At 44.1% G+C, this 14,645-nt stretch overlaps 1 protein-coding gene across 3 annotated transcripts in view; it reads right to left on the bottom strand.

Moving 5' to 3' along the window:
* Positions 1-10,620, bottom strand: part of LOC135915705 (SOSS complex subunit B1-B) — a 64,309-nt gene extending 53,689 nt beyond the window's left edge. The window contains exons 1-3 of one of the 3 annotated variants that reach the window (XM_065448851.1): positions 10,500-10,620; positions 10,086-10,183; positions 2,520-2,658 (exon numbers count right to left, since the gene is read on the bottom strand). In XM_065448851.1, the coding sequence (XP_065304923.1) occupies positions 2,520-2,658; positions 10,086-10,183; positions 10,500-10,525 (263 nt within the window). In that variant the 5' untranslated portion in view covers positions 10,526-10,620. The other 2 variants (XM_065448852.1, XM_065448845.1) reach the window with 2 other exon arrangements.
* Positions 10,621-14,645: the final 4,025 nt, after the last annotated feature.

The raw sequence follows: 14,645 nt of genomic DNA, 5'->3' as shown, positions 1-14,645 counted from the left end.
GGGTAATGGTGTGGTGAGCGCCTTTCGTGGAACCCTTCAACAGTCTGTGTTCACGCTGCATTGACGTCTGGATAGGACGGGTGGTGGTTTGACATGTGGCAAACATCCAATTAACACCTTTTTGGTGTTGAGACGTAACACTCCTATGTTATGTGCCCTTCACACTTCACAGTACTGTTACATACAACTAAGTCATGCCTTTCACACATATCCAGCAGCATGTTGCCTGTTGAGTCTGTGTACCCGTCCATATCTTCTATGTGCGCAGTCATGTCCCTTAGTATAATTATCTCGCACCCTCCTCCTCCTCCTAGCTCATTAATAACACTTGCTATGCATTCTACCATTCTTTTTTCCTCTTTGGAATGTGCTCCTGTCCACAGGTATACAAAGCTAAAGAGCATCCGCCCCCCTGCCACTTTCCCTTTCAGACACAAATGTTCCATGCATTCCTGCTTGACCCTTTGCCGATTCATACTTTTATGAATGAAAGCCCCAATTCCCCTTCCCCCATTTCAGCTGTCCTCTGTTCTATTGCAATATTCCCATGCATAGTCAAGATTACAGTGTGGTTGCTCCATGTCCCTTAGATGTGTCTCCACAAACCTATATACCATAAGCTCCTCCTGCCTTACCTTCTCCTCTATTTCCTCCCACTTCAGCCTATTCCTGCCACCTTGCATATTAATATACCCTACGTCTGAATTAACTTCGCACAGGTGCTTACGTCTATGTCTTCTACTACAAGCTCTGCATTCTTTTAATCTTGCTGCCTCTCGGGGTCTGTCTGTCTACATTGGTGGCCTCGGGGCTCTGGGTCCCCCAAAAAAGCCATTGCTTGACTGCCCATCCTACTACCTACTCTCCTCCTCATGGCACCACTGTAGTGAATGTCATCCTGTGCAAAAGGGTAGGAGCCGGACTCGTACACGCGTCAGTTTACCTAATTTAGAGTCCGGCATTTCCAGCGTGCCAGACGACAGCCAAAGTTGGATGCGTTACATAAGTGACACCAGGATCACCAAAAATTTGCATCCTGTACAGTTCAGTGTACTGAACGTGGCCCGCAGCAGCATGGCAACCAGCTGCTGCTGCAGCTCAAGTGCATCACGAGCGAGCACTTTTTATTTGGCAAAGGCACAAACTTAGCTCTTCAGAGCACATGAAATGTACGCCAGCACGCTGCCGGCCAGTCATGTTAGCGTGTGATGCACTCTGGTCTACCCATCCCAGTGCGAGATAAGAGGTTCTATTCCCCTGCTGGGCACGCCAGAGCCATACCAGAGCGTACCAAACACTGTCAGGCACGCTGGCTGCACTGTCACCCTACCACTCTGCACCGGGCATGACGCGCACCCTCATTACGCCAGATATATCTATGCCTTTACGCGGCACTGCGTACAAGTCTCATTTTTTGCACTTCCTTTATTTCAAACAAATTTTTTTACCCCTTTTAGTTTGAATAATCAAGATTTGACTAATATACCTCGGCTCTTGCACCAGAGCACTGGCAGCTGAAACATTTTAGTAATTCTGATTTAATTGTGAATGCTGCAAACAAGGTTTTCGTGTTTGTGCCAGAACATTAACATTTTCTTTTTAGTTTATTTTTTTTTCATGCCTAAAAAACACTTTTTGAACATTTCAACGTAGCAAGAAAGTGTTGCCGATCTGTTAACAAGGCTCCCATGAATATGAGAGCCAAATATTATTGCATTGCATGCAGCAGAGAATTTACTGTCTCGTGCCAAAAGCAGTGAAAATCGCTTGCTCTCCTTCACAATGTCATCATGCAGTCTCATTGCAAGCAGCTGGACCAATCAACAGCTATTGGCTGATTTTATTATTGCGAGAACCTTCTCAGTAATAAATTTATTGCTTATTTGATTTAAATAAATGAGAAATATACATACTTGCAACCTCAAAACAACAGAAAAGTCATTTCATCTTTACAATGCCAGTGTACACATGACGGTTGTGCGTTGCTGCGTCTGCTGTGCATGGCCTCAGAGGTGAAGAGCGTAGTGTAGATCATACCACCCCAAGCCGTGTCACCGCCGAGATGTTCAACCTTTGGACGGGGCCAGCGGGGCATTGTTCCCTTGCCCTCCGTAATAGTCTCCCCTGTAAAGCTTCCAGCATGCTAGTGCAAATAAAAGAAGAAAGCCGCCTTATCGGTCCGATAACTACGTCTAACTTCGCTTGTGCTTCAATGATTCGAAAAACTTTTGCAGCAGGAGATTTGTGAGGTGACGTAATTCAACAGTGATGTCATTCTATAATTAGTCAGCAAAGTGTTTCAGGGCCCCTTTAAGTAATTAGTTTTCTAATGCAGCCAGTGACCATTTCTTTGTCAGCACTTTTGTCGTTCTTTTCCTGCTCATATTTAACCCTGTCATGATGAGTATTACTTCCTTGATGACCATTTTTTTACTAGTGCCATAAAGACTCCCAGCCAGACAAAGGTTTTGTTAAACTCTTGAATTCTAAAGAATTTCCACAAAAGAAGCACTACTGACCCCTTGGTAAGCTTGCAAATGTCACCCTGCTGGATACATGTGCCCGGTTCATCCCAAACAGAGACATTAATCGATCCTGATCGGTCAGCCACCTTGCATGTCCGAACTTCATGGCCTTCTTTGGTCATGTTTGGTCGCCCTAGAAAAATGGAGAATTATAAGAGTTCAGTACATTCACTCACTTTATTTGTTCAACAGTTACATAGTGTGAAAGGGGCCACACAGAAAAGCTGTTACTTGACTGCTTGAGAAAACCTTTGGTCCCGTTTTTGGCACTCGCAGTAAGAAAGCAACAATGTGGTGAACAAATGCAAGAAACAGAACAGGTAAACATTTCAAAGTGTGAACGTGCAAAACCAATTCAGTTCAAGACTTTCAGAACCGCCTATGACAAAAGGTAGAAGCTTCCAACTACAACTGCTGCTCTGAGCAATGATTGATGCAATTTGAACTGCGGTTGCAGCTATAATGTGAACATCTTGCTGTGTAAAGTGCTAGGTGTGCTGGTTTCTAGCATGCAGAAACAATATCTTAATAAGTACAAATTTTCTCACGGTGCATATTTGCACACTACTTAGGTGACCAGACCCAGCCAGTGAAAACGACCTTCCCTACTGCAAACAGCCAACATATCCCAAGTGGATTCCTACCATAATCTAGGTGTTCTCATTAGTAGTAAATTGCCCTGGTCCAACTAAATTTTGTAGCAGATGCCTCAAGGTCACTTGATTACCTAAAAAGAACACTATTCCTTTCCCCTCCTGCAATTAGAAAACTAGCACATGAAACATTTGTTTGGAGCAAACTTCAATTTGCCTCCCCCATTTGGAGTCCTTACCAGGATTACCTTATTAGCTTTCCTCGGTCAGTTTAAAATTGTGCTGCCCGGATTATATCATTAAAATATGATTAATATAATAGCATTACCCATATTAAATAATTTCTTGAATTAACCCGTTTAGAAGTTAGCTCAACTCGCACGACTCAGTCTGTTCCACAAGTTATATTTAAACTTTTCTCATCTGCATGGCACGCTGCTATTTCCACCTTCTCAAAATTCTCATCGCCTATTTAATTCCAAAAGCATTTGACGTCTTTATGGTGCAACACTGCATTCAATAAACGATTCCTTCCTACAGCCTTCGAAGAATGGAACAGTGTTCCCGAAGCTGCTGTTCTTGAGTGTGATCCAGCTAAATTTAGAGCCTTTAACAGCACTTTCTTGTTTTATCCTTTATATAAAGCACTGTTTCATTAATGTCTTGTACATTTTCTATTTTATTTTTGCTACTGCTGTTATAGATGTGTACACTGTTGGGTAAATATAATGACTAATTTTGTTATTTACTGTGCACACTTCGTATTTCCTTGTCTCGTTGACTGTCAACATGTTAATTACCGTAAATCATTTTCGTTTTACATAATTTTTATTATTTTTTCTTCTTTTGCTCCTCCGCCTTTATGCATTAGCAGTTCCTGTTTGCTCTAATTTCCCAATACTGCTATTACAATACCCAAATTTAACGATAGAAATTTTGTCTTTTGTTGTACTCGCTTCATATTTATTTGTTTGGAAAATGGCTGCTGTTCTGGCAATTATTGCATTCGTTGCATGAATAGTAAAATATATCATGTCAGTACTCCTTTAATCAGACACTATTTACTCATATAATTAATGTACTTTTTTTGTGTGGTTTTTTTTTTTGAACATCGAAGAAATTGGGGGGGGGGGAGGGGGTTAATATGTAGGGTAAATTTCATGGAACCTTTTCTGAAACAGCCAAAACTGGGAAGAAAGAAGATAATGACCAAACATATGCATTAGATAGCTTGCAGTAAATAGCATCATCATCAGCCTATTTTTATGTCCACTGCAGGACGAAGGCCTCTCCCTGCAATCTCCAAATACCCCAGTCTTCTGCCAGCTGATTCCAACTTAAACCTGCAAATTTACTAATTTCATCATGCCAGCTAGTTTTCTGCCATCTTTGACCGTGCTTCCCTTCCCTTGGCACCCATTCTGTAACTCTGATGGTTCACCAGTTACCCGGTGGACCATCCGAACTGGTTGACCAGTCCACCAGCTTTGCAGTAAATATGCACATCCACAATATGTAAACAGTGACAGCACTGCAGCCTTCAGCTCCTTTAGGAAGGCACAATACGTCCCGATTCATAGCGAGCAGCTTCTACACGGTGAGACAGCCTACGACGACACGCTAAATCATGGAGAAGTAGGCAAAAAAAGCTTCACTTTAAATGTTCCCTCTTTTCTAGCCATGGAGACAAAATTCCTTCCTCTATGCTTCTAACTGCACAACTGTCTACGAGTCACAATGTATCACTTGCAAAATGTTTCACACTGTAACACTTGCAGTAAGAATTTACACCAGAGTGACTACTATTCGTACTGTCATGAATAATCAAACCTGCTGCATAAGCACAATGTTAATGCACAGTCTCTCATGCCCCCACCACGGTGGCTTAGCAGCTATGGTGGTGCATTGCTAAGCACAAGGTCACGGATGGGGGTGAAATACAAAAACGCCCGTGCCCCATGCATTCGGGGCATGTTAAAGATCCCCTGGTGGTCAAAATTAATCCAAAGTCCCCCACTAATGCATGCCTCATACTCCAATCGTGGTTGTGGCACGTAAAACACCAGAATCCAATTCAATAGTCTCTCATGCACTGCCACATAATGCACATATGGCCCAGTGTATGCAAGGCTCATGCCAATTAACCTGCCGTGGTTGTTCAGTGGCTATGGTGTTGGGCTGCTGAGCACGAGGTCGCGGGATCAAATCCCAGCCACGGCAGCCGCATTTTGATGGGGGCAAAATGCGAGAGCACTCGTGTACTTAGATTTAGGTGCACGTTAAAGAACCCCAGAATGTCAAAATTTCCGGAGTCCTCCACTACGGCATGCCTCATAATCAGTAAGTGGTTTTGGCATGTAAAACCCCGTAATATTTTTCCATGCCAACTAAGTATGCATGTAGACCATGCAGCAATTGGTGCATGCTTGTATTTGGTATCTTTTGCCTGAAATACCTTGCTCACTGTGATTAGGGTCCTTCGACGTCTTGTAGAATCTGATAATTGCCGATATTTGTACCCCAAATAAATGTTATGAAAATCACATCGAACACAATTTTTTCCCAAACTGTCACCCTTTCGTAATTGGCAAGAATAAATGCACATGTTATGAAACCAGTGAACACTGCCCAACTAGTATGTGTAAGTGACCAACGTATTTCTTATTAATATTATTAATGAATAAATATAACTTTCCTGTTCGCTCAACACTTGAGCAAAAACTAATATATAATTTAGTCAGCGCCCGCTGGCCCAGGGTGATCAAAAGTTTGTAGCTCTTTTAGTAGCCGCATTTAGTATGTGAATACGAGAATGCGCTAGGTGGCGAATGCAGCACTGACGTTATACTGCATTGCAAACGGTAGCTGAGACACTGAATGTTTCCTTAATTAACTAAGGTACATTCAATGAAGGCTGGCAGACTGGGCTAGTTGGTGTTCCATTAATTTTATTGCAAGGGCTTAGAGTGAAGCAGTAAAACGTGATGACAAGGACAAGAGGCCCAACAGGTCTAGGATGGACAGAGGAAAGCTTGAAATGTGCATAGAATGTATGCCAACAAGGGCTTTTAAGATAAAGGAATGCATCACACCTCTGAAACGGACATTGAAGAGAAAAATGATTTTAGTGGCATTAGTAAATTACCCTTCTACAGTACTAAGAAAGCCACTTTCATCATGAGAAGATGCTTGGTATGCCAGAAAAGAAGCAAGAACGAATGGGTGGCGACGCTGCAACTGAAATTCTCGTAGCAGCTCGCCACGGCATTATGAATTTTGATGCTGCCTGCGCTGATCTAATTAAATTTCTATTGGTGGGAGTAGAATACATTGTATTCTAAACGAGCAAAAGACTGAGCTTGCAAATTTTCAAGAACTTTTGCTGAAAGCCAATGGCTGTAATGCGAAAAAACGCTTTGCAGTCCATAACGTCACACTGATGTACCAGCCATGGTTTTTTCTTTCTTTATTACACACACATACATTTCATTATACAAGATACGCAGCAGCAAATTCAGGCAATTTCAGCAGCAAATTCAAAACTTAAACTTTGACAGTCATTTTCTCTTCAAATAATTAACCTATTACCACGAAATCAATGAAAGTAGAGTTCTTCAACAGTACTTTATCAATCTAAACTGAACCAGTTTCTCTCTTTAGTGTCCCTTTAAGAAGCATTCATTCATTCCATATTATTTTCCTTCGTCAAAAAGGAGGGGATGAGACAAATTCGCAATAGCGACTTTACAGAGGTCCAGACTCCCTATTACATGGCAGCACAGCTGTTGCAAAGAATGAACATCGTTCATAGATAACAAATACTTAGAACACTGATCACAGTCAACATACATACAAGAACACGGTTTTACATTGCATAGAAAAATAGAAAACAAAAAAACACATTCATGCAAATAATACAGTAAGAAGAATTTCATTCTAGGGCAGTTTGTCCCGACAGACACTTAATGGCTTTTGTAGATGTGCACAGAGGATCAAAATCCTCCTTGAACAGTTTATTTATTAGTACAGGCATCATGTGACGTAGTGGTTGTTTATGACCGTATACTCTGGGGATGAGCACAGCCCATGGTTCTTTGAACCTTGTATTCTTAATACACAAATTTTGTTTGAAGTTTGCTAGCGAAAGAGAATAATTTTCATTATTATGGAGGAAGCATTTGAACATCATCGTTAATCTGTAGTCAAACAAACAAAACACTGCTAAAATATATTTAAGAAAAAGTTCAGATGCAAGGTAGACGTAAGGAACATTTGCTATACACCGGACAGCTCTCTTCTGAGGCATATGCAGCTTTTTTAAATTTGTTATGCCAGCTGTGAACCACACAATACTACAATACGCTAGAAGAGAGGAGACAAGTGGAATATTCCTGTGTGCACCACTATTTGTGTTTTTTTTCTTTCCTCTGAGGAAAAAAAAAAAGGTACAGAGAACCAAGTAAACGAGGGATCACCAAAAATGTCTCTTATTATTGTTTTTGTTCTTGTGGCTTTTTTTGAAAGTGTGAATAATGGCCGATAGTGAGGATTTGCATAGATAAGTTCCATCACATGATTTCCAACTCTTTGTCATTGTCATTATATGTTCCTATCAGTAATTTTGCTTCCTTAAATAAAATGTGGGTCCAAGCAGAGATCATTGCCTGTGTTCATTGTTTATGAAAGTTACCAGAAAGATCCTAAACTTCAGGATCCCAGAAAACAAAAAAAAACATTTCTCCCCAGTTTTCCTCAAGAGAGAACAAAAAGCCCTATCTCTCCCCAGCTTTCCAGTTTAAAAATGCAACCACATTTAACCCCCCCAAATTTTTAAAAAAACATAAAACCAAAAAAATTAAGTACCCCATGTATAATGCACAATGATGTCCACTTGAAGGGTAGATACCCCATTTTCATTACACATGTCTGCATGCTACAGGTACAGAATGAAGCACAGGAATTTCAGACTACTTTCATAAGGATGTTTAATCACAAAATAAAAGCAAGATACCTTGATCTGCAGAACAAATACCTAGATTTAGCATAGCACTATATGACATCCACCTGCTTTTAGCGTGCTGTGTTCACAACCATCATTGTTGCGGAAATAGAAGTGAAATTTTTCATTAATATTTCTTCAACTTTGAGAGACATACATTTTCAGTGTAAAGCATTGGCCTTTCATGTAGTAAGGCTTTTAGCGAACTTATGTCCATACGGAGAAACAAATTATATACAGCAGATCAGACAAGCAAACTGTAGAATCAGAATTGAGAAGAACTAGCTCCGAGATACCTTTTTTTTTAAGTACAAGGGTGTGATTCTTATCTGTTCGCAAGAGCCACAACCATGAAAAGAACATGAAAGAAACAAGAAATTCCATGTTCCCAATGGTTAAAACCAAAGTATTGAAAGATGTGCTCGCCTTGCAAGCACATCCAGAAAGCACTCCACCACAAAATATCAGAACGTAGGTAGCATCTCTCCACGCAATACGATATGTCAATGCCACCATGTACACACGTAACCATGACCATCTCTTGTGGAGTGACTGGTCGCACACATCAACAACGCATGTGGTGTTCATGAGTTTACATGCATGTGCATGCATGATACACCTTTCTTGTGTACCCGATGTGCAAAGTATGACAAAAAACAGAAAAACATTTTATCTCAATCTTTATACCAGAAATAAACCGCAGCACAGCCATGCTTTCAGCTGCTCGTGATTGCTCCCCAACCATATGATTACGATAATACTTTTCCACCTTCTTTCATATGTGTCTTGCCCTACTAACTCCCATGATCAACACCCAATGACCTAGCTCACACCAAAGCACTTAGCAAATGTCCTCACTATTTCCTTTCAAGAAAATCTCGCACCTACGGGACAAACAAGCCTGTCTGAACAATTGCTGCCTGCTGAGAATGCCCTTCTCTCTTGGCCATAGTAAAGCAACGCTGTTTGATACAGCCCTTCTCAAATATCAGCAGCAAAGGACCTGGCAACATGAAGTAAAATGACCACATGTACATTGCTGTAGTGAGCAGCTAACATGAGAAGACAGCACACTTCTAATTTCGTCTCAGATTGGAAGCTTTCCTCTTGTATGCAAGGCACTATAGATGTGACACAGTAAACGAAGTTGACTTCAAGCTTTCAACACTTGCATTAATAGTACAAGGGTTCACATTGCAACGTTGCTTTGAGTGAAAATGGCTCACAAATTCAGTAGATAAAGAGAGATCCTCACGGAAATTAATTTATCCCAATGCTCCTACTATAAGTTACATGCAATGCACATTTATGAAGGGGTGGGGATGTTCTCTTAGCCAAATATTAAATCTCATGAAAGTTGTATCGTTTTTCGACTTGACACTTGTAATGCACTAGCGGTCGCTGCCCCTGCAAAGATCCTCAACCCTATGCATAAACATGCCGCCACCACTTCTAATAATTAAATTATGGGATTTTACGTCCACAAACTGCACAGTGGAACCCCGTATTCGAAGGCTCCGTATTAATTTAGAGACCTTTTTTTTTTCTTCTTTTTAGCGTGCATCTGAATGTAAGTACACGAGCGTTTCTTTTGCATTTTGTTCCAGTCGAGATGGGGCCGCCGCGGTCGGGAATCGAACCCGCTAGCTCGTGGTCAGCAGCGGAAAATTTACCGCCAAGAAAATGTTAACAGGAGTCGGGCAATCCTGTGCTGCTGTAATACACGCTCGCATATTTGGTTCGTACGTCTCAGCCGCGACTTGCGTAGGAACCACACTGAGGGGAAACATTGAACAAAATCAACGCGCGGACATTGGCGGAAACAAACGTCAACGAAACGATCAGTGGAACAAGCTGCCTGTACCTGCTGAAGCAGCAATTCGGACCGATCCACGGAGATCGCATTTGCATCGCTAGTGCTAACGGAATGTACCGTTCTTAAAACGCACAGAATCGAACGTTTCTCACCTATTTCCAAGACGATGAATATAATACTGAGGTTTTTCATCCCTGGCTTCAAATCTCGTATTGTTGTCGGCTCCATTACTTCCGGTGCTCCCTGATGCCTGTACGAAATTGAGGGACCGAGAACCATGTTGACCAGACGCAGAGTTCCAGCAAAATGGAGCACGCACGTGAGCCGAACCAAGTCTCGTGCGCCAAGCATGTGAAGCCAACTCGCTTACCTGTTTAAGAATATTGTCACGAGGATCACGACAGTTGCGCTAACGGCGTACGCCTATCGTGTATGGCCACATGGCTACAAGCGCATAGGCTTTATTTATTTCGCCACAATTGCGAAACGTATATGTTCATACGTCGAATTATTGAGTGTTCAATGGAAAGAAAAAGAACTAGTCGCGAAATAACATAACTGCCTACCGCGTAATAGCATCAGCTTCCACCATGCACAACGCCCGCCATCACAAAACGCCGCAACCGCCGCAACTGCAACTCTGCGTATGCGGGCGGTAGTACACATACAAGTAGTAAACGCGAGCGGAGCGCACCGAGCGCATGCGGCCGATGCGGCTTGCAAGCCACCGGCGCGGAGCGGCGCATGCATGGTCATGGCGCTACAAGCGAAGTCACGTACCTCCCGTCGAAGAGAACCGCTGGTGTTCGTGCTCAGTTGCGCTACTGTTCAGGTGGTATTCGCAATTAAATTCTCCTCTGGATACTGTATTTTTGGTGAGAGAAAAAAATCTTTATTTTGCCAAGTAATGGTTGAATTATGCAAGAGAAGGTGAGGCGTGCAGACAGGACACAAGAGAAGAGAAGCGTACAACACGAACGCCGTGTTGTCCACTGGTTGAAGTCCTCTGAGGAAGGAGCCATTAGTCCAGGGCCCCTGCGACCCGCGCGATGTCCTTGGCCTGGGCCCCCTGGTCCGACTGAGTTGGACAGTGCAGCTTCCCAGTATTGGTGAACACGTATACCGGGTGTGTGTGTGTTTTCATTGGCGTCACTGTGGTTAGTGGCACGCGGGGTGGCGGCTCGCCGCTTTCAATAATTACAGAATTACTGAAATTCAGTAATTAGTCTTACGAATTGTAGCCGAGGAGCTCGCAAGGCGATATTGTAGCGATGCCTTCCACTCGATTCTATGCCACCGTTCACGGAGCGTTAAAGCGCAAAAGGGAATAGCGGCGGTAGAGGCATCGCTACAAAATCGCGATTGTGAATTGCAATTATGTAATTTGGAATAAATTTTTTGCAGGTCATTTGTCGCAGCAGGTAGTACATGACAATTATGTCATCCGTTGTGGCCATTTGTGCAAGTGCATAAATGTATGTGCGAGTAGTGTGAGTGCATAAAGAGTCAAAACGCTATAGTTTGTGACGTAATTAGTTCTGCGGAAACCCACAGAACTATTATCTGGGTGGATGTTTCATTTTCCGTTTATTAATTGCTTCTCACAACCTTGCCGGTTTCCGCAGAACTATTACGTCAAACTATTGCCTTTGCTTCGGGTTGATGAATTCGACTTCGCCCTGCCATCTGCTAGACGCCTGGTTAGCTCGTAAAGCGGCTGTACCGGAAATGCGGTGGTCCCGGTTTCGACTCCCGGACCAGGACAAATTTTAAGAAAACTGCGAGGCTTTTCTTTCGAGTAACCCGTATGGATTTCCTTCGTAGCAATTAGCTACGTCTGGGTGGATGTCTCATTTTCCCTTCATTAACTATAGTTTGTGTTTATTGAAGGTCACAAAGTGACACTGAAGGCTTTATTTAGGCATTGTATAGAGCTTAAGGCAATACCGCCGTGGATGCGCGAAATGCGATCTTTCTTGGGCGGAATATTATAACGGTTCGGAGAGCGAACGGTTCACAATATGGCCTTATGTAATTGTTCAGAACTGTATTTGCGTCGCCGGCTGTCAGAGGCCACGGGGCAGCACCGCAAATTATGAACACGTCACGGATCTCTTAATCGGTTTCAGAGTGAACGCGTGGTCGGCTAAGAGCGGAACCGGCGAATAGGTAATCCTATGTGTAGCATAGAGTTTCCTACAATAATTTTTGTAGGAAACTCTATGATGTGTAGTTCGCTTTGGGATCGGTTGCTGTGGCTTGGCTGCGACACTGGCCGCGCTACCTCGGAGACACGCGAGCCATGCGGATGTCGCGCGCGTGTGCGTTGGTTGCTTCGGAGGCCTGCTTGGCTTTTCTCCTTCGGTGTCGACCACGGCTGGCAGAGCGATACGCGTTCGGGGAGATGACGGAAAATTATTTGCGCCTCCCCTGTCTGTCGGCTTCCTAAGCAGACCTTTTCTCTCTTGCCGACACTGTCCACGAAGTTGTTCTCGCAATTACTGTGTCGGCCGGTTGAAGGGTTGGGTGAGCTTTCCCGTGACCTCCGCTTCAAAGCCAATGGTGAGATCGAATTCCCAGTGCTCTCGCCAGCGTGAATTGCCATTCAGCGACCTATGCTGCTCCAGCGCTTCCTTCGTTCGACTGATAAAACTGCAGAGTCAGGGCGGGAAGATATCGTGGAGACCTCTTATTTGGCTGCCCTTTTTGCTCTAGTTCGGGAGTGTTGCACTTTCGTCCTCAATTTCACGGCACAGCGTGCACCGTCAGCACCACGCTCTTCGATTTTACATCGCGTAAGCAATGCAGGGTCCGTATATCGTAATGTTCTATTTCATGTTCCATCCTTTCTATCACGCGACAAGCCGTGAGGCAGATCGCAGCGATAGCGGCAGCGCGGCGGCGAGCGAATCATGTCCGAGCCTATGACGAAGGGCGAAAAAAGAAGTGAAATTGCTATAGTCCGCTAGTAAAAACGGTCCTAAGAACCAATTCACGGTTTCGTTGCGCTCACTACTTGGGAAGTGCTAGCAGTGTATTCGTGGTGCGTGCATCGTGCAAGCTCCTGGTAGTAGACGGCATAGCACTGTGCTCCGATAACTCACTTACGCTTGCGATGCCGCCTGTTGGTTGAGAATGATAAAGAGTGACATCAATTAATGACTTCAAGCATTGCGTAAACGCACGTCACCGCACGTTTATGCTTTAGAATTTACCAAATAATATTTAATTTATATTTTTTATTTAATTATCAAGCAGAAGCATTCTGCAGTTCCTCGATTAGGAAGGAAGGAAATCAACTTTATTTAAGGTCCTGCAGGCCACGAGAGCTTTGGGCTCTCATGGAGTGGGCATATGGAGTGGACGTCTCCCACGACGAAACCGGGAGGTTGAGTTTCCTGGCGGCGTCGTGGACCTGCAGGACGGCCCAGAGTTGGGGAGCAAGTTCTTCGCTCCGGATTGCTTCAAATTTGCGCTTGTCCTTATGGGAGTTTATGTGAGCTTGAGAGCATGGCCAGAGTAAATTATAGACGTTAAGGGATGTACTGCAATTGGTGCAATAAGACTTGTCGTAGAGCACAGGCATGTAGTGGTGTAGTCTGTTTTGCGTGGGGTATGTGTCTGTTTGTAGCATTCTGAGTGTAACCGCTTGAGCTCGAGTGAGCGTGCGGTGTGGCGTGCTATATTCTCTACGTTGTAGGTAGTAGTGCTTAGTGATTTCATTGTATGTAGTGGGGGCGTCCTTGTTCTCCAAGTGGTCGGGTGAAGTCGCGCGGTCTGTAAGCGCGCGCGCAGCCGATCTTTGGTCCTAAGTGTGCCGGGAACCAGTGGGCCTCTTCGATTTTCGCAGTTCTGGCAGCCCGCAGGTAGCCAGACGGCAGCCAGCTAGTTCCGGTTCTGACAGGAAGTCACGTGGGCTGGGATCCCAAGACAACCCGAACCTGCCCGAAGTTTGCAAAATCGAACGCCGGTACAGCTGGCCAAATGTAAACATGCTACCAGCATGGCAGCGCCCGTCGAGGCCGACGCGCGCTCGGCGTAGTCGGCCCATTTATGCGTTGCCACCTTGAAAATGTATAGTTGCATTCAGGAATACGATCGCTTTCGCACGATTTCGCGCGACTCGGCGCAGGACGCGTACTGGGCCAACCTCGCCTTGCGCAGCGCAACAGATGGCCTCCGACGCGGCAGATGACAAGACGCGAAATCGTGATTGTATACTCGAAAGCGATAGCTGGAAGATTCCTGTTCGCAGCGATCACGTCGCTCACCGGCGACATTGATGAGTTGGCGCTGTATCATCACAAGACATGAGAAAGCAGGTTATCGGGTACGTCTCATACGCATAAAATTTCGCGCCGACCTGCTTGAGCTTCGATTTCAGAAAGTTTGTTGTGGCTGATGGTGCTTCTCATTTAAGGAGCTGGACGCGGCTGGCGCGCGAAAATGCACGTCGCCTGTGACCAGCGAAACGTTTCACACGAAAAACAACATCGGTCGCAATCATGAGAGCAATAAGCCAATGTACGTGTGTCTAAATGTACCGAGTGCAATCAGTGTATTCTTAGATCAACGGCCTGCAGTTCGAACACATATCGGTTTCGAGCTGCCACCTAAGCATACGACGGAGAGACGGAGCGAACACGGGCTAACTGCAAAGCCTTCGCTAACTGCAGAGGAAGGAGAGATATACATACGCGAAATATGTGAAA

The sequence above is a fragment of the Dermacentor albipictus genome, chromosome 1, assembly GCF_038994185.2.
Source record: "Dermacentor albipictus isolate Rhodes 1998 colony chromosome 1, USDA_Dalb.pri_finalv2, whole genome shotgun sequence".
Lineage (NCBI taxonomy): Eukaryota > Metazoa > Arthropoda > Arachnida > Ixodida > Ixodidae > Dermacentor > Dermacentor albipictus.
The sequence above is the reverse complement of the archived record's forward strand: the minus strand, read 5'-3'. Positions and strand labels throughout refer to the sequence as shown.